Source organism: Oncorhynchus keta, chromosome 17, assembly GCF_023373465.1.
Source record: "Oncorhynchus keta strain PuntledgeMale-10-30-2019 chromosome 17, Oket_V2, whole genome shotgun sequence".
Lineage (NCBI taxonomy): Eukaryota > Metazoa > Chordata > Actinopteri > Salmoniformes > Salmonidae > Oncorhynchus > Oncorhynchus keta.
Window position 1 is genome coordinate 8121455 of NC_068437.1, and position 18737 is coordinate 8140191.

At 42.3% G+C, this 18737-nt stretch overlaps 1 protein-coding gene and 1 long non-coding RNA gene across 6 annotated transcripts in view; both read right to left on the bottom strand.

Annotated features, from left to right (window-relative positions):
- The window catches only part of LOC127908187 (uncharacterized), a 204259-nt gene that overhangs the window by 62081 nt on the left and 123441 nt on the right, over window positions 1–18737 (bottom strand). The window lies entirely within an intron of this gene.
- phf21ab (PHD finger protein 21Ab) overlaps window positions 1–18737 on the bottom strand; it is a 79951-nt gene that overhangs the window by 40777 nt on the left and 20437 nt on the right. For all 5 annotated transcript variants that reach the window (XM_052465375.1, XM_052465377.1, XM_052465378.1 and 2 more), the window contains exons 3-6: window positions 15603–15654; window positions 13024–13122; window positions 10754–10786; window positions 10219–10284 (exon numbers count right to left, since the gene is read on the bottom strand). In XM_052465375.1, coding sequence (XP_052321335.1) covers window positions 10219–10284; window positions 10754–10786; window positions 13024–13122; window positions 15603–15644 — 240 coding nt within the window. In that variant the 5' untranslated portion in view covers window positions 15645–15654. The remainder of the gene's footprint in view (window positions 1–10218; window positions 10285–10753; window positions 10787–13023; window positions 13123–15602; window positions 15655–18737) is intronic.

The following is an 18737-nucleotide window of genomic DNA, read 5'->3' on the forward strand; positions in this document are numbered from 1 at the left end:
CACAATCACTTCAGTCTCTAAGAACTCTAAGGCTTCATGCCACAACGACAACTGTAGCACTCCCTTTTTAAATCATGAAGTGCTTTGAGAGGCTGGTTACGGCACACATTAACGTCATCCCAGCCACACCAGACCCACTCCAATTTGCATACCGCACCAACAGATCCATAGACACAGACTCAACTGCTCTCCACACTGCCCTCACCCACCTAGATAAAAGGAATACCTATGTGAGAAATGCTTTTCATTAACTACAGCTCAGCATTCAACACCATTATCCCCTCCAAACTTAGGAATCTGGGTCTAAACACATACCTCTGCATCTGGATCCTTGACAGGCCGACCCCAGATGGTGAGGTTAAGGGGGCTCACATGGGGTGTGGGCTTAATCCTCCCCTGTACTCCCTGTTCACCCATGGCTGCATGGCTAAGCACGACTCCAACACCATCATCAAGTTTGCTGACGACAAAAGTGGTAGGTAGGCCTGATCACCAGCAACGGTGAGTCTGCTTACGGGGAGGTGGTCAGTGACCTGGCAGTCTGGTGCCGGAACAACATTCTCTCCCTCAACATCAGCAAGACAAAGGAGCTGATCATGGACTACAAGAACTGGGGGGAGGGGGGCATACTATATACAGGAAATATTTGTAAAAAGTGAATTCCAATTCCATATTTACAATGTGCAGGGACACTGGAGTGTTGGAAGATACACGACATGACAAAGTATGTGGACACCTGCTCGTCAAACATCTCATTCAAAATCCTGCTCAGTAATATGGAGTTGGTCCCCCCTTTGCTGCTATAACAGCCTCCACTCGGCTGGGAAGGCTTTCCACTAGATGTTGGAACATTGATGCGGGGACTTGCTTCCATTCAGCCACAAGAGCATTTGTGAGGTCGGCACTGATGTTGGACGATCAGGCCTGGCTCGCAGTCGGCGTTCCGATTCATCTCAAAGGTGTTCGATGGGGTTGAGGTCAGGGCTCTGTGCAGGCTAGTCAAGTTCTTCCACACCGATTTCAACAAACCATTTCTGTATGGACCTCACACTGGACCTTTCATGCTGAAACAGGAAAGGGACTTCACCAAACTGTTGCCACAAAGTTGGAAGCACAGAATCATCTAGAATACCATTGTATGCTGTCGCGTTAAGATTTCCTTTCACTGGCACTAAGGGGCCTAGTCCAAACCATGAAAAACAGCCCCAGACCATTATTTCTCCTCCACCAAACTTTACAGTTGGCACTATGCATTCTGGCAGGTCGCGTTCTCCTGGCATCCGCCAAACCCAGATTTGTCCGTTGGATTGCCAGATGGAGAGGCGTGATTCATTACTCCAGAGAACACGTTTCCACTGCACCAGAGTCCAATGGCGGTGAGCTTTACACCACTCCAGCTGACGCTTGGCATTGCGCATGTTGATCTTGAGCTTGTGTGTGGGTGCTCGGTGATGGAAACCCATTTCATGAAGCTCCCAATGTTGCTTCCAGAGGCAGTTTGGAACTCGGCAGAGAGTGTTGCATCTGAGGACAGACGATTTTTTACATGCTTTAGCATTTGGCGGTCCTGTTTTGTGAGCTTGTGTGGCATACCACTTCTAGGAGCAGCCGTTGCTGCAAGTAAGTGCAATAACAGCACTTACTTGCAGTTGACCGGGGCAGCTCTAGCAGGGCAGAAATTTGATGAACTGACTTGATGGAAAGGTGGCATCCTATGACGGTGCCATACTAAAGAGCTCAGTGAATTTCAACAAGGCCATTCTATTGGCAATGTTTGTCTATGGAGATTGCACGGCGGTATGCTCGATTTTATACACCTGTCAGCAACAGGTGTAGCTGATATAGCCAAATCCACTCATTTGAAGAGGTGTCCATTTACTTTTGTAAAAATTGTGTATGTGTGCACCAGGTCAAGGCTTCTTGCATGCATGGCCATTGTAAGTTACTTTTGTCCCCGTTCCCAAGAAAGCTAAGATAACTGAGCGAAACGACTATCGCCCCGTAGCACTCACTTCCGTCATCATGAAGTGCTTTGAGAGACTAGTCAAGGACCATATCACCTCCATCCTACCTGACACCCTAGACCCACTCCAATTTGCTTACTGCCCAAATAGGTCCACAGACGACGCAATCACAACCACACTGCCCTAACCACTCTGGACAAAAAGAATACCTATGTTGGAATGCTGTTCATCGACTACAACTCAGGATTTAACACCATAGTACCCTCCAAACTCGTCATCAAGCTCAAGACCCTGGGTCTCGACCCCGCCCTGTGCAACTGGGTACTGGACTTCCTGATGGGCAGCCCCCAAGTGGTGAGGGTAGGTAACATCTCCACACCGCTGATCCTCAACACTGGGGCCCCACAAAGGTGCATTCTGAGCCCTCTCCTGTACTCCCTGTTCACCCACGACTGCGTGGCCATGCACGACTCCAACTCAATCATCAAGTTTGCGGACGACACTACAGTGGTAGGCTTGATAACCAACAACGACGAGATGGCCTACAGGGAGGAGGTGAGGGCCCTCGGAGTGTGGTGTCAGGAAAATAACCTTACACTCAACATCAACAAAACTAAGGAGATGATTGTGGACTTCAGGAAACAGCAGAGGGAGTACCCCCCCCCCCTATCCACATCAATGGGACAGTAGTGGAGAGGGTAGTAAGTCTTAAGTTCCTCGGCGTACACGTCAGACAAACCGAATTGGTCCACCCACACAGACAGCGTCATGAAGAAGGCGCAGCAGCGCCTCTTCAACCTCAGGAGGCTGAAGAAATTTGGCTTGTCACCAAAAGCACTCAAACTTCTACAGATGCACAATGGAGAGCATCCTGTCGGGCTGTATCACCGCCTCGTACGGCAACTGCTCCAACCACAACCGTAAGGCTCTCCAGAGGGTAGTGAGGTCTGCACAAAGCATCACCAGGGGCAAACTACCTGCCCTCCAGGACACCTAGACCACCCGATGTCACAGGAAGGCCATAAAGATCATCAAGGACAACAACCACCCGAGCCACTGCCTGTTCACCCTGCTATCATCTAGAAGGCGAGGTCAGTACAGGTGCATCAAAGCAGGGACCAAGAGACTGAAAAACAGCTTCTATCTCAAGGCCATCAGACTGTTAAACAGCCACCACAAACATTGTTGGCTGCTGCCAACATACTGACTCAACTCCAGCCACTTTAATAATGGAAATTGATGGAAATTGATGTAAAAATATATCACTAGCCACTTTAAACAATGCCACTTAACTTCTTGGATATAGGGGGCGCTCTTAATTTATGGATAAAAAAAACATTCCCGTTTTAAACAAGATATTTTGTCACAAAAAGATGCTCAACTATGCATATAATTGACAGCTTTGGAAAGAAAACACTGACGTTTCCAAAACTGCAAAGATATTATCTGTGAGTGCCACAGAACTGATGCTACAGGCGAAACCAAGATGAAATTTCAAACAGAAAATGGCCCAGATTTTGAAGGCGCTTTGTTCCAATGTCTCCTTATATGGCTGTGAATGCGCCAGGAATGAGCCTACACTTTCTGTCGTTTCCCCAAGGTGTCTGCAGCATTGTGACGTATTTGTAGGCATATCATTGGAAGATTGACCATAAGAGACTACATTTACCAGATGCCCACTTGGTGTCCTCCGTCGAAATGATTGCGTAATCTCCAGCTGCGTGCATTTTTCCATTTGCTTCAGAGGAGAAACCCAACTGCCACGAATGATTCATCATCGAATAGATATGTGAAAAACACCTTGAGGATTGATTCTAAACAACGTTTGCCATGTTTCTGTCGATGTTATGGCGTTACTTTGGAAAAAAGTTTGGCGTTGTAATGACTGAATGTTCTGTTTTTTTTCTTAGCCAAACGTGATGAACAGAACAGAGCGATTTCTCCTACACAAATAATATTTTTGGGAAAACTGAACATTTGCTATCTAACTGAGAGTCTCCTCATTGAAAACATCCGAAGTTCTTCAAAGGTAAATTATTTTATTTGAATGCTTTTCTTGTTTTTGTGAAAATGTTGCCTGCTGAATGCTAGGCTTAATGCTATGCTAGCTATCAATACTCTTACACAAATGCTTGTGTAGCTATGGTTGAAAAGCATATTTTGAAAATCTGAGATGACAGTGTTGTTAACAAAAGGCTAAGCTTGTGAGCCAATATATTTATTTCATTTCATTTGCGATTTTCATGAATAGTTAACGTTGCGTTATGGTAATGAGCTTGAGGCTATGATTACGCTCCCGGATACGGGATTGCTCGACGCTAGAGGTTAATATAATGTTTACATACCCTACTCATCTCATATGTATATACTGTACTCTATACCATCTACTGCATCTTGCCATCTTTATGTAATACATGTATCACCAGCCACTTTATGTTAATAGAAGAATCATAAAACACGGGATGAGATGTTAAAAACTGTCCATTGTGCCAATAGATGGTATGCACTCACATGAGATTTGCCGTGATGTTGACAGAGTGGCATGGGAGGTTTATTTCTTAGACTGGGTTAAGATATCAATTTTGGGACACATCCTCAGTAGTGTGCCTTCCGATTCAGTGGGTGTTTCGGCCTTTAATCACTAAACACCCTCAAAGGTGGTCAGCTAAAGGGTGATCAAGCCTTAGCTTGTGTCCCATGTCCAATTAAGAGTCCCACGGGACTATGCAAGGCAGGGGCGTCCTCTTCCCTGAGCCAGCCCTACAGCTGACCGCATATACCCTACATTACTCATCTCATATGTATATACTGTACTCTATACCATCTACTGCATCTTGCCTATTCCGTTCTGTACCATCACTCATTCATATATCTTTATGTACATATTCTTTATCCCTTTACACTTGTGTATAAGGTAGTAGTTTTGGAATCGGAACTAAAAGCACAAGCATTTTGCGACACTCGCATTAACATCTGCTAACCATGTGTATGTGACAAATAAATTTGATTTTGATTTGATTACTAACAATTCACTTTGGGAAAATTATATAAAATCGCCATATTAGCCATAACTATTATGTTGCTTTTCTTCCACCCAAACCCGGTAGAAGAGACCAGTAGTAACAACTGTCTTTTAGTCCCAGTTTATGCTAGCTACATTGTTTATAAAGCATTTATACAAAGCAGAAACATTGTTTCCTTGCTGAAAAATAAATAGAATGCTGGTTTCAGTGAGAAGCATAGCAACATCAAGGCAACTTCGTAACAAGATGACCCCGTTTTTCCAAAGCCCATTCGCTGCAGAATCTACCCTTTTAAAATGGTCAAATAGAAAATGTTTATTTGAACGGTTATTATGGAGACCGTGGTCATTTGGCTGGAAATTACCATCTTCCAAATTTCCATAACAGTCACAGCCCTAGTAGCTAGTTAGCTGTAAGGAGTCTACAATCTCATCATGTTCACCCTGCAGATTAGCAACGGCCATGGAACGGCACTACGCAATGCACCCTGGCCTGAAGAGGCATAAAAATAGGAGAAATGTGGTGGAACCTCTTAAATTACATATTTATAGAGGTAGGAATATTGCAAAAATATGATCAATGGCTCATCTGCGAGAAGACAACCTCCCGCATTATAACATTGTCAGTATTGAAATACATGTATGAGAGGTTTCCGTGACCTAAAAGTCATATTCCTATTGACTTCAAATCAAATGTTTTTATAAAGCCCTTTTTACATCAGCAGATGCCACAAAGTGCTTATACAGAAACCCAGCCTAAAACCCCAAAGAGCAAGCAATGCAGATGGAAAAGCTAGAGGTCGACCGATTATGATTTTTCAACGCCAATACAGATTATTGGAGGACCAAAAAAAGCCGATACTGATTAATTGGCGGATTTATATATAAATAAAAATAATGACAATTCCAACAATACTGAATGAACAATGAACACTTATTTTAACTTAATATAATAGATAAAAATCTATTTAGTCTCAAATAAATAATGAAACATGCTCAATTTGGTTTAAATAATGCAAGAAACACAGAGGACAAGAAAGTAAAAGTGCAATTTGTGCCATGTAATAAAGCTCACGTTTAAGTTTCTTGCTCAGAACATATCCCTAAAGATTGGAAAGCTGCCACGGTCATCCCCCTTCACACTCTAGACCCAAACTGCTATAGACCTATTTCCATCCTGCCCTGCCTTAAGTTAATAAACAGACCACTGACCATTTCGAATCCCACCGTACCTTCTCCGCTGTGCAATCCGGTTTCAGAGCTGGTCACGGGTGCATCTCAGCCACGCTCAAGGTACTAAATGATATCATAACCGCCACAGATAAAAGACAGTACTGTGCAGCTGTCTTCATCGACCTGGCAAAGGATTTCAACTCGGTCAATCACCGCATTCTTATCGGCAGACTCAATAGCCTTGGTTTCTCGCCTGGTTCACCAACTACTTCTCAGACAGAGTTCAGTGTGTCAAATCGGAGGGCCTGTTGTCCGGACCTCTGGCAGTCTCTATGGGGGTACCACAGGGTTCAATTCTCGTGCCAACTATTTTCTCTGTATATATTAACGATGTCGCTCTTGCTGTGGGTGATTCCCTGATCCACCTCTACGCAGATGACACCATTCTGTATACATCTGGCCCTTCTTTAGACCATGTGTTAATCACCCTGTCATCTCAGATTTTGAAATTATGCTTTACAGCCAAAGCAAGACAAGCATTTGTGTAAATTTATCGATAGCCTAGCATAGCATTATGTCCAGCTAGCAGCAGGAAGCTTGGTCACGAAAATCAGAAAAGCAATCAAATTAAATAGTTTACCTTTGATGAGCTTCGGATGTTTTCACTCACGAGACTCCCAGTTAGACAGCGATTGTTCTTTTTGTTCAATAACGATAATTTTTTATAGACGAAATACCTCAGTTTCTTGTCCACGTTTTGTTGAGAAATCCGCAGAAAAAAAATCCAAATAAGATCCATTATATCGACAGAAACGTGGCAAACGTTTTTTTATAATCAATCCTCAAGGTGTTTTTCAAATATCTATTCGATAATATATCAACCGGGACAATTGGCTTTTCAGTAGGAGCGAGAGGAACAATGGCCGCCTTTGTCTATTACGCACAAATCACTGAGAGCCAACACCTGACCACTGACGCAATGTTGTCGTTCACGCTCATTTTTCAAAATAAAAGCCTGAAACTATGTCTAGTGGCTGTAGACACATTAGGGAAGCCATAGAAAAAGTAATCTGGTTGATATCCCTCTCAAATGGGCAATAGGGATGCATAGGAACACAGGGGTTTCAAAATAAGAGTCACTTCCTGATTGGATTTTTTTCAGGCTTTCGCCTGCAATATCAGTTCGGTTATACTCACAGACAATATTTTTACAGTTTTGGAAACTTTAGAGTGTTTTCTATCCCAAGCTGTCAATTATATGCATATTCTAGAATCTGGTCCTGAGAAATAGTCCTTTTACTTTGGGAACGTTATTTTTCCAAAAATGAAAATAGTGCCCCCTATCCTTAAGAGGTTGTGTTGTGACTAGGGGGCAGTATTTTCACAGCCTACTTTGGCGAAGTAGGCTGTGATTCGATGATAAATTAACAGGCACTGCATTGATTATCAGGCACTGCATTGATTATACGCAACGCATGACAAGCTAGTTAACATAGTAATATCATCAACCATGTGTAGTTAACTAGTGATTATGTAAAGATTTACTTGTTTTTTATAAGATACGTTTAATGCTAGCTAGCAACTTACCTTGACTCCTTGCTGCACTCGCGTAACAGCTGCTCAAGCCTGCCACGCAGTTTCCTCATAGAATGCAACGTAATGGGCCATAATTGGGTTTCCGAAAATGCAGATTACCGATTGTTATGAAAACTTGAAAAATCGGCCCTAATTAAATCGCCCACGCCGATTAATCGGTCGACCTCTAGTAGAAGCTAGGAAAAACTCCCTAGAAAGGCAGAGTCATACCAGCTACATTTCTGTCCGCGTGAACGGCAAGAGCTCAGAAACATGAAATGACCCTGGTAATCGATAGAACATTGCTCAGAGATGCCTACAAATTATATAAAATTCAAAATGGGTGCATATTTCCTTTAAGACAAACTGTTAAAATTTAAACATGTATAATTAATTTGTGGGTATCTTCGAATATGATGTTAAAGGTCTAATACAGCCGTTTTTATCTCAATATCAAATCATTTCTGGGTAGCAATTACATACCTTACTGTGATTATTTTCAATTAAAATGTTTAAAAATAGCTTCTTAGTTAGCAATGAGCAACTTCTCAAGCAAGAATTTTGTTGTGGATTGTTCTGAGTGGAGAGGAAAACTGAAAACTAGCTGTGTTATTGGTCTATTAACTAATTTACTGCCTGGTGATGTCACCAAGCAGGCCAAAACACCATCCCAACAAAACAGGTCTTCTAAAACAGCTCTAACACTAAAGAGCATTATCATAATTTTCACATTACTATTCCAAGTTCAGTGTGGAAAAACAGTACCAGTGAAAAGTTTGGACACACCTACTCATTCCAGGGTTTTTCTTTATTTTGACTTTTTTCTACATTGTAGAATAATAGTGAATACATATAAAATGTGAAATAACACATATGGAATCATGTAGTAACAAAAAAAAATGATTGAACAAAGCAAAATATATTTTATATTTGAGATTCTTCAAAGTAGCCACCCTTTGCCTCGATGACAGCTTTGCACAATCTTGGCATTCTCTCAACCAGCTTCATGAGGCAGTCACATGGAATTGATTTCAATTCCATGTGGTGTGCCAGGTGTGCCTTGTTAAAAGTTACATTTGTATAATTAATTTCCTTCTTGGTGAGAATTTGAGCCAGTCAGTTGTGTTGTGACAAGGTAGGGGTGGTATACAGAAGACAGCCCTATTTGGCCAAAGACCAAGTCCATATTATGGCAAGAACAGCTCAAATAAGCAAAGAGAAACGACAGTTCATCATTACTTGAAGACATGAAGGTTAGTCAATCCGGAACATTTCAAGAACTTTGAAAGTTTCTTCAAGTGCAGTCGTAAAAACCATCAAGCACTATGATGAAACTGGTTCTCATGAGGACCGCCACAGGAAATGAAGACGCAGAGTTATCTCTGCTGCAGCGGATAAGTTCATTAGAGTTACCAGCCTCAGAAATTGCAGCCCAAACAAATGCTTCACAGAGTTCAAGTAACAGACACATCTCAACATCAACTGTTTCGAGGAGAAAGCATGAATCTGGCCTTCATTGTCAAGTTGCTGCAAAGAAACCACTACTAAAGGATGCCAATAAGAAGAAGAGACTTTCTTGGGCCAAGAAACACCAGCAATGGACATGAGACCAGTGGAAATATTGTGTGAGACACAGAGTAGATGAATCTCTGCATGTGTAGTTCCCACGTGAAGCATGGAGGTGGTGGTGTGATGGTGCTTTGCTGGTGACACTGTCAGTGATTTATTTAGAATTCAAGGCACACTTAACCAGCATGGCTACCACAGCATTCTGCAGCAATACACCATCACATCTGGTTTCGCTTAGTGGGACTATCGTTTGATTTTTAACAAGACATTGACCCAACACACGTCTAGGCTCTGTAAGGGCTATTTGACCAAGGAAAGTGATGGAGTGCTGCATCAGACAACCTGGCCTCCACCATCACCCGACCTCAACCCAATTGAGATGGTTTGGGATGTGTTGGACCGCAGAGTGACGGAAAAGCAGCCAACAAGTACTCAGAATATGTGGGAACTCCTTCAAGACTGTTGGAAAAGCATTCCAGGTTAAGCTGGTTGAGAGAATGCCAAGAGTGAGCAAGCTGTCATCAAGGCAAAGGGTGTCTACTTTAAAGAATCTCAAATATAAAATACATTTTGATTTGTTTAATACTTTTTTTGGTTACTACATGATTCCATATGCGTTATTTCATAGTTTTGATGTGTTCACTATTATTTTACAATGTAGAAAATAGTAAAAAATGAAGAAAAACCCTGGCATGAGTAACTTTAGACTGGTACTGTATATATAAAACACAGGAAATCTCATTTTTGACAGCATTGGGCCTTTAAAATAAACAAATGAGTAAAATAACCAACTGGTTATGCATTTGAATCTTCATTTTTAAATCTCCTGTATATCAAAAGCATGGTGTGAGTCTGCGCTCATATAGGGCAACCTGGGATATCCTTGTGTTGTGCCAGCAGGGTGTCCTGAAATACCTGCTTCTCGCTAAGCGCTGTAATCTTAGCCTGAAGTTCGTGGAGCTGCTTCTTCAGATCAGCATTCTGCAAAGGAAGGCAAAGCTCTTTTTAGGGCACTTTCATTCCAAACTCAAGCAATTCACATCCAGGTTAACATGAAAAGGCAGTTTGATTCATTTAAACCTGACCAACAATTTCAAACTGAATTTGAAAACTTTTGTCACATTCGCCACACTAATGCTTCACATGAACTTACATCTCCAAATAAATTGTATCTTATCAGTAAGAAATGTATGGGGCATCAAGTAGCCTAGCGGTTAAGAGTGTTGGGCCAGTAACCGAAAGGTCGCCAGATCAAATCCCCGACCCGACTTGGTTAAAAATCTGTCCATGTCCCCTTGAGCAAGGCACAGCCTTAATTGCCCCTGTATGTTGCTCTGAATAAGAGTAAATGTATTGTATCAAACTATCCAGGAGTCAATATGCATTTTGTTGGCAACATTTCCATGTCTACTAATAGCAAAAAACAATTATTAATGATAAATGTCTTTACCTGTGGGTCCTGTTTCATTTGGGCGACCAGTTTCTGTAGAAGAAAGGATACAAAATGTCAGTAGAATAACAAATGCATTCAGGGACATTCCACAAGACTATACTACACGCTGAGGACAGTGACACCTACAGGCACTGCATTGAACCCAGTGCACCTTCATCATGAAGTGCTTCGAGAGACTAGTCAAAGACCACCTCACCTCCTCCCTTCCCAACACACTCAACCCTCTCCAATTCACCTACAGCCCTGACAGATCCACAATCGCCATTGCACTGCACACTGCCCTCACCCACCTGGACAAAAGGAATGCATGTGTGAGGATGCTGTTCATTGACTACAGCTCAGCCTTCAACACGATAGTGCCCTCTAAGCTCAACACAAAGCTCAAAGGCCCTGGGAATGACTCCTCCATATGGACTTCCTGACGGGCTGTCCCCAGGTGATGAAGGTAGGCAACATGAACTCCTCCACACTGATCTTCAACCTGGGGTCCCCACAAGGGTGCGTCCTCAGTCCTCTCCTATACCCCCTGTATACTCAGACTGTGTGGCCTCACAGTTCCAACTCCATCATCAAGTTCGCTAATGACACGACAGTAGTAGTTCTGATTACCAAAAACTTTGAGAGGGCCTACAGAGAGGAAGTATGTACTCTGACTCCGTGGTGCCATGTAAACAATCTCTCCCTCAACATCACTAAAACAAAAGGAGTGGCTCGTGGACTTCAGGAGGAACCAGGCTGGGCACACCCCCATCTTCAGCAACAGGGCCGCTCTGGAGACGGTCAAAAATGTCCAAGTTTCTCTTCTAGGAGCTGAAATGGTCAAACCACACAGACACCATGGTGAAGGCACGACAGTGACTCTTCAACCTCAGGAAGCTGAAGAAATTCAGCCTGTCCCGAGGGCACTCAGAGTTCTACAGGAGCACCATCGAGAGAACACTGTTACAGCAACTGCACCCATCCCCCTATGGACCTTCTTACACACCAACACCCCCCTCCAACAGACATCTACCCTGTCCCCATCCCCCTATGGACATATATCATTGTTACAGTAGTAAATGTGTATATTAATATTATTACTTTTATTATTGTTTCATTCATTTCTCTTTTTGACCTGAACTGTTGGTTGGAGCTCAGAGTTTAAGAACGTCACTGTACCCTGCAATTACATCTGCGACCATGAGCATCTAATCCTGTCCCATACCCAATTGTGAGTGGCCATCATTCAGTTTGAACAGGCATAACACTGAATAGCATATAGTATAAATATGATTATTTGAATATCAGATTAGGATATTACTTTATAAATAGTGAAATGTGTGACTTCTTACATAGGAATTACTCACCCATACACTTTACATCCAATTTTATAAAGAAACTGCAGAGATATTAAATTTGCCTACTCATCCTGCAGAGAACAGTTAACACAAACAAAAAATAAATACACAAAAACAGCGTGGATAAGGGTTGTAATTTAAAATTACCTTTAAAACTAACCCCACATGCCAAGGTCACCCCAGACCTTCATAAACTGGGTGCTAAACTCTGGTTCCTATCGCTATGAGGTGATTGGGGACATTACTAAGCAGAAGACCTTAGCTGGCCTATCAATGCGCTGATGCCAGGTCTACTCTACGTGGCTGACCACTCCTCTGGGAGATGCCTGTTCAATGTGCTGAGTGTGGTTATGGGACTTTAGGGACTAAGCTCACTATAAGATGCTGGCCTGACCTGCTAGTTGCTCAACAGCAAGGAGGCTGAAGACCTGGTCTTTGTCCCAAATGGCACACTATCCCCTATCTATGGGCCCTGGTTAAAAGCAGTGAATAGGGTGTCATTTAGGACACATCCCTTATCATAGCACATACAGAGGAGAGAACCTCCATTACACTCATGCTTACTCACTAACAAACATGGAATACAAATGGATGCCTGAAGTTGAAACATAGGGGCAAATCCTAACTTCCACTTGAGTCAAATTTGAACCTAGTCATGCATTGATATCAAATGGGAGACAAAGTGAAAATGCAGTTTAAGTGGACGTTTGGAATTGCCCCGTAATGCAATGGTCTTCAGTGGATCTTATCAATAGCACTATTCATAATAGCGGTGACCACATAAGTGGTAACCCTCAATATTTGAGTTAGCCCAGATTATTAAAAGTATTTTAATAATTTGCAGGCCTAACAAAGAGCCTGAACACAGAGCAGATGAACAACAAATACATTTAAAAAACTACGGAACACCTAGGGATGTTTTCCTCCTACCTGATGGACTTGAATTTCCACTTTCAGGGCCTCCTGTAATGTTTGTAGTTCCATCATTGAGCCAGTCAGTGTGCCTATCAGTCCGGGGAAACGTTCAGCCTGTGTACAGAGTTAGAGGGGGAATGGGGAACACATTAAAATAAATCCCCTTTAATTCTCACAAATATTACATTTTGTTATATGGTGAATATCTGTAAGAGTCGAATCAGTGGTTTCAAGCTTGCAGTAATAGCAACCAGAAATTATTAAACATTTCCAAACAGGGTCCATCGGTAACTTATTTTTTCTCACTGGCCCGGTCACGGCCAGTTGTCCAAAAATCTACTGGTCCGGACATGGTGTAGTTTTTAAAAGACATTGGGCCTAGTAATTTTTATTTTATTTTTACCTCCCGCTTTGGGCTGGATGTGTCAATGTGTACTTTATACATGTATAATCTATGAGAAGAATTGCTGTCCTACCTCAATTAGCTATGAAATCCCTAGTTTGCTTCCAGTAAACAGTCGCTTTCCATTTCCGCCACGTGGGCCAGGCCCCTGGCGATTAGAGTTCCTGCCATTTGAATGACAGCTAGCAAGATGCACACACAGCGGAGCGAGAGAGAGCAATGACGTAATGCACATATCTGCACCTACAGTATGTGACGTAGTACGCAATTTTCGCTACTTTCACCACTACTGGCTAAGAAATATTTTTTTTAAAAGGTACCAGAGAATCTCTAATAGGCTACATTTGGTTACTATGACGTGTATACATTTTAAAAAATATATAATTTCAACATTTAAGTCATTACTCTATTCTTTAGAATACTAAGCCATTTTTAGATGTTCTTTTACATCTTAAAAAAGGACACAACCCCTTTAAGACAAATGTGTTGAAAAGAGATATCGACCTGGCTAGAATAAGCTAGCCAAGACAAATGATATGTCTTTTTCTAGTTCTCCCTTTGCAGACTATCAACAGTAGCCAACATATTGCAAGCATGTTCACTATTGAAGTTTTACTTTTGGAAATCCCTTTCCATAGCTAAAATAAAATCAGCTCAGAGAGTAGATTGATGGAAACTTATTTTTGCTCTGGACAGCTCACGTGTGCTGTGTAAGGGCATATACTGCTCGAGAAGTGTTTTTACTGGCCACGGCCCAGCATTAATGTCGGACCCTGTTTCCAATGGGATCACACAATCCATGATGGCAACCATTTTGTTGGCAATATGTGGAGAGTTCAAAAAATTACACTGTCCCCATCGGACTCTGAACATAATACTCAGTAGGTGGTAATAACGACTTGGTTTAATACTAAAACTCACTAGGGTAGGGGGCACTATTTTCACCACTGGATGAAAAGCGTGCCCAAAGTTAACTGCCTGTTACACAGGTCCAGAAGGCAGGATATGCATATAATTGGTAGATTTGGATAGAAAACACTAAAACAGTTAAAATAATGTCTGTGAGTATAACAGAACTGATATGGCAGGCGAAAACCTGAGTAAAATCCATCCAGGAAGTGTTATATTTTTGATGTGGGTGCTTTTCTCTTGCCTGCCTATACAGTATGTCAATGGTTAGGACCTAGATTGCAGAGCCTATGGCTTCCACTAGATGTCAACAGTCTTTAGTAATTGTTTCAGGCTTGTATTCTGAAAATGAGAGAGTAAGACCACTCTGAGTCAGTGGATAGTGGGAAGTCCCCAGAGCTGTTTGCTGCGCACGACCGAGTGCGCGCCTTTCTGGTTTTTCTTTTATATCGACGAAGCTATTGTCCGGTTGAAATATTATCGATTATTATGACTAAAAACAACCTGAGGATTGATTAAACATCGTTTGATATGTTTCTACAAACTTTGGATAGTATTTGGATTTTTCGTCTGCCTGTTGTGACTGCCTTTGAGCCATTGGATTACTGAACAAAACGCGCCAACAAAACGGAGGTTTTTGGATATAAAGAGGGACTTTATCGAACAAAACAAACATTTATTGTGTAACTGGGAGTCTTGAGTGTAACCATACGAAGATCAAAGGTAAGTGATTCACTTTATTGCTATTTCTGACATTTGTGACTAATCTGCTTGGTTGGTAACTGTATGTAATGTTGTGTGTGCTGGGCGCCATCCTCAGCTAATCGCATGGTATACTTTCGCCGTAAAGCCTTTTTGAAATCTGACACAACGGTTGGATTAACAATAAGTTAATCTTTAAACTTTAAGTGTACAACACTTGTATGTTTTATTAATTTTTATGATGAGTATTTCTGTTTTTGAAATTGGCGCTCTGCAATTTCACCGGATGTTGGCCAGGTGGAACGGTAGCGTCCCACACCCCCTAGAGAGGTTAACCATCTACATCATAGAGAATCATGTCCATTGAGTACAGTGCATTACATAAGTCTAGAAGGGAATACATCCTGGTAACAAAACAAGGTTATGAGTCAAACGACCTCAAACAACAGCTATTCACTTTTTGTTTGAGTCTTTTAGGATATTAATCACCATAGCCTAGGACGTACAAAAAAACAGAATGATGTAACCTTGTGAATGTTAAGAATGGTGAGGGAATGAACTAATTAACTCAATCTCTTACCTTCACACCGTCTCCAGGTTGAATACCATCCAATTGAAGCATTAAAGAGCCGCTGTACGCAAAACAGAAAACGACAAAGTTACTGACTTTTTACAATTCACGTTTCAGTAACAAAACAAATGGGTTGTCTATTAGGGTGCACGGTTTCCAACAGAAAACAAGCCTGTGTTTTTGGATAAGTACAAGAAATCCTTCCCCTGTTATCCATTTTTAAAAGAGGGTGGTCTATGATGTAACGTTATTATTATAACCAGGGGTTGCATTGGCTTTCAAAAACCTGTTTTAAACCATTTAACCTGCATTTATATTGAAAGTCAAGTGTTGTTTTTTTTTGCTTCAATGGAGTGATAAGGGTTGTAAGTGCATTTGCTTACAATGAATAAAGTATTTTTTTGCAAAAACAAAAAATAGAAAGAATGTAGCCAGCTAAATATCCTAATGTTTTGCTTGAAGTTAAATCTATAATTTTAACCTGCAACCTGAGAAAAACTACAGTCATGGCCAAAAGCTTTGAGAATTACATAAATATTAATTTCCACAAAGTTTGCTGCTTCAGTGTCTTTAGATATATTTGTCAGATGTTACTATGGAATACTGAAGTATAATTACAAGCATTTCATAAGTGTCAAAGGCTTTTATTGACAATTACATGAAGTTGATGCAAAGAGTCAATATTTGCAGTGTTGACCCTTCTTCAAGACCTCTGCAATCCGCCCTGGCATACTGTCAATTAACTTCTGGGCCACATCCTGACTGATGGCAGCCCATTCTTGCATAATCAATTCTTGGAGTTTGTCAGAATTTGTGGGGTTTTGTTTTCCCACCCGCCTCGAGGATTGACCACAAGTTCTCAATGGGATTACGGTCTGGAGATTTTCCTGGCCATGGACCCAAAATATCTATGTTTTTTTCCCTGAGCCACTTAGTTATCACTTTTGCTTCATGGCAAGGTGCTCCATCATGCTGGAAAAGGCATTGTTCGTCACCAAACTGTTCCTGGATGGTTGGGGGAAGTTGCTCTCGGAGGATGTGTTGGTACCATTCTTTATTCATGGTTGTGTTCTTAGGCATAATTGTGATGTAGCCCACTCCCTTGGCTGAGAAGCAACCCCACACATGAATGGTCTCAGGATGCTTTACTGTTGGCATGACACAGGACTGATGATAGCGCTCACCTTGTCTTCTCCAGACAAGCTTTTTTCCCCTGATGCCCCAAGCAATCGGAAAGGGGATTCATCAGAGAAAATTACATTACCCCAGTCCTCAGCAGTCCAATCCCTGTACCTTTTGCAGAATATCAGTCTGTCCCTGATGTTTTTCCTGGAGAGAAGTGGCTTCTTTGCTGCCCTTCTTGACACCAGGCCATCCTCAAAGTCTTCGCTTCACTGTGCGTGCAGATGCACTCACACCTGCCTGCTGCCATTCCTGAGCAAGCTCTGTACTGGTGGTACCCCGAGCCCACAGCCGAGTCAACTTTAAGAGATGGTCCTGGCGCTTGTTGGAATTACTTGGGCGCCCTGAAGCCTTCTTCACAACAATTGAACCGCTCTCCTTGAAGTTCTTGATGATCTGATAAATGGTTGATTTATCCTTGCCTGTGAAGCCCTTTTTGTGCAAAGCAATGATGACGGCACATGTTGCCTTGCAGGTAACCATGGTTGACAGAGGAAGAACAATGATTCCAAGCACCACCCTCCTTTTGAAGCTTCCAGTCTGTTACTCAAACTCAATCAGGGTGACAGTGTGATCTCCAGCCTTATCCTTGTCAACACTCACACCTGCGTTAACGAGAGAATCAGTGACATGTCAGCTGAAATGCAGTGGAAATGTTTTTTGGGCGATTCAGTTCATTTGCATGGCAAAGAGCCCTCCTGTCTCAGCCTCCAGTATTTATGCTGCAGTAGTTTATGTGTCGGGGGGCTAGGGTCAGTTTGTTATATCTGGAGTACTTCTCCTGTCCTATTCGGTGTCCTGTGTGAATCTAAGTGTGCGTTCTCTAATTCTCTCCTTCTCTCTCTCTTTCTCTCTCTCGGAGGACCTGAGCCCTAGGACCATGCCCCAGGACTACCTGACATGATGACTCCTTGCTGTCCCCAGTCCACCTGGCCATGCTGCTGCTCCAGTTTCAACTGGCCTGGGCCCTAGGACCATGTCCCAGGACTACCTGACATGAGGACTCCTTGCTGTCCCCAGTCCACCTGGCCATGCTCCTGCTCCAGTTTCAACTGTTCTGCCTTACTATTATTCAACCATGCTGGTCATTTATGAACATTTGAACATCTTGGCCACGTTCTGTTATAATCTCCACCCGGCACAGCCAGAAGAGGACTGGCCACCCCACATATGCTCTCTCTAATTCCCTCTTTCTTTCTCTCTCTCGGAGGACCTGAGCCCTAGGACCGTGCCCCAGGACTACCCGGCACAGCCAGAAGAGGACTGGCCACCCCACATAGCCCGGTTCCTCTCTAGGTTTCTTCCTAGGTTTTGGCCTTTCTAGGGAGTTTTTCCTAGCCACCGTGCTTTTACACCTGCATTGTTTGCTGTTTGGGGTTTTAGGCTGGGTTTCTGTACAGCACTTTGAGATATCAGCTGATGTACGAAGGGCTATATAAATAAATTTGATTTGATTTGATTTGAAGAGGGACTTTGCAATTAATTGCAATTCACCTGATCACTCTTCATAACATTCTGGAGTATATGCAAATTGCCATCATACAAACTGAGGCAGCAGAGTTTGTGAAAATCTATATGCGTATCATTCTTAAAACTTTTGGCCACGACTGTACACCAGAGGAAAGTACCGGAGAAAGTAGCCTACACATCAGTCAGAGTGTTGTCTGACATTTCTTCTGAGAGGAGAAGTGCAACTGAAGCGCAAAAATAGTCCTTTTTACATTAATGATTTGGAGCGAACCCTGACTTAAGCGAAGCAGAATTTACAATAAGAAACATTATAGATATGAGTTTACAAAAACACAGCAAGATAATATTTCTGCGTTTATCTTTCCTTTTCTGCATGATAAACATAGAATCCTGAGTTAACGTGACTCCTGCTATAACTACTGTTCACTGAAAGAGGGAAGCGAGGTACAACACAACTATGGTGAGTCACACTCTCGAGACTTCGATAGAAGA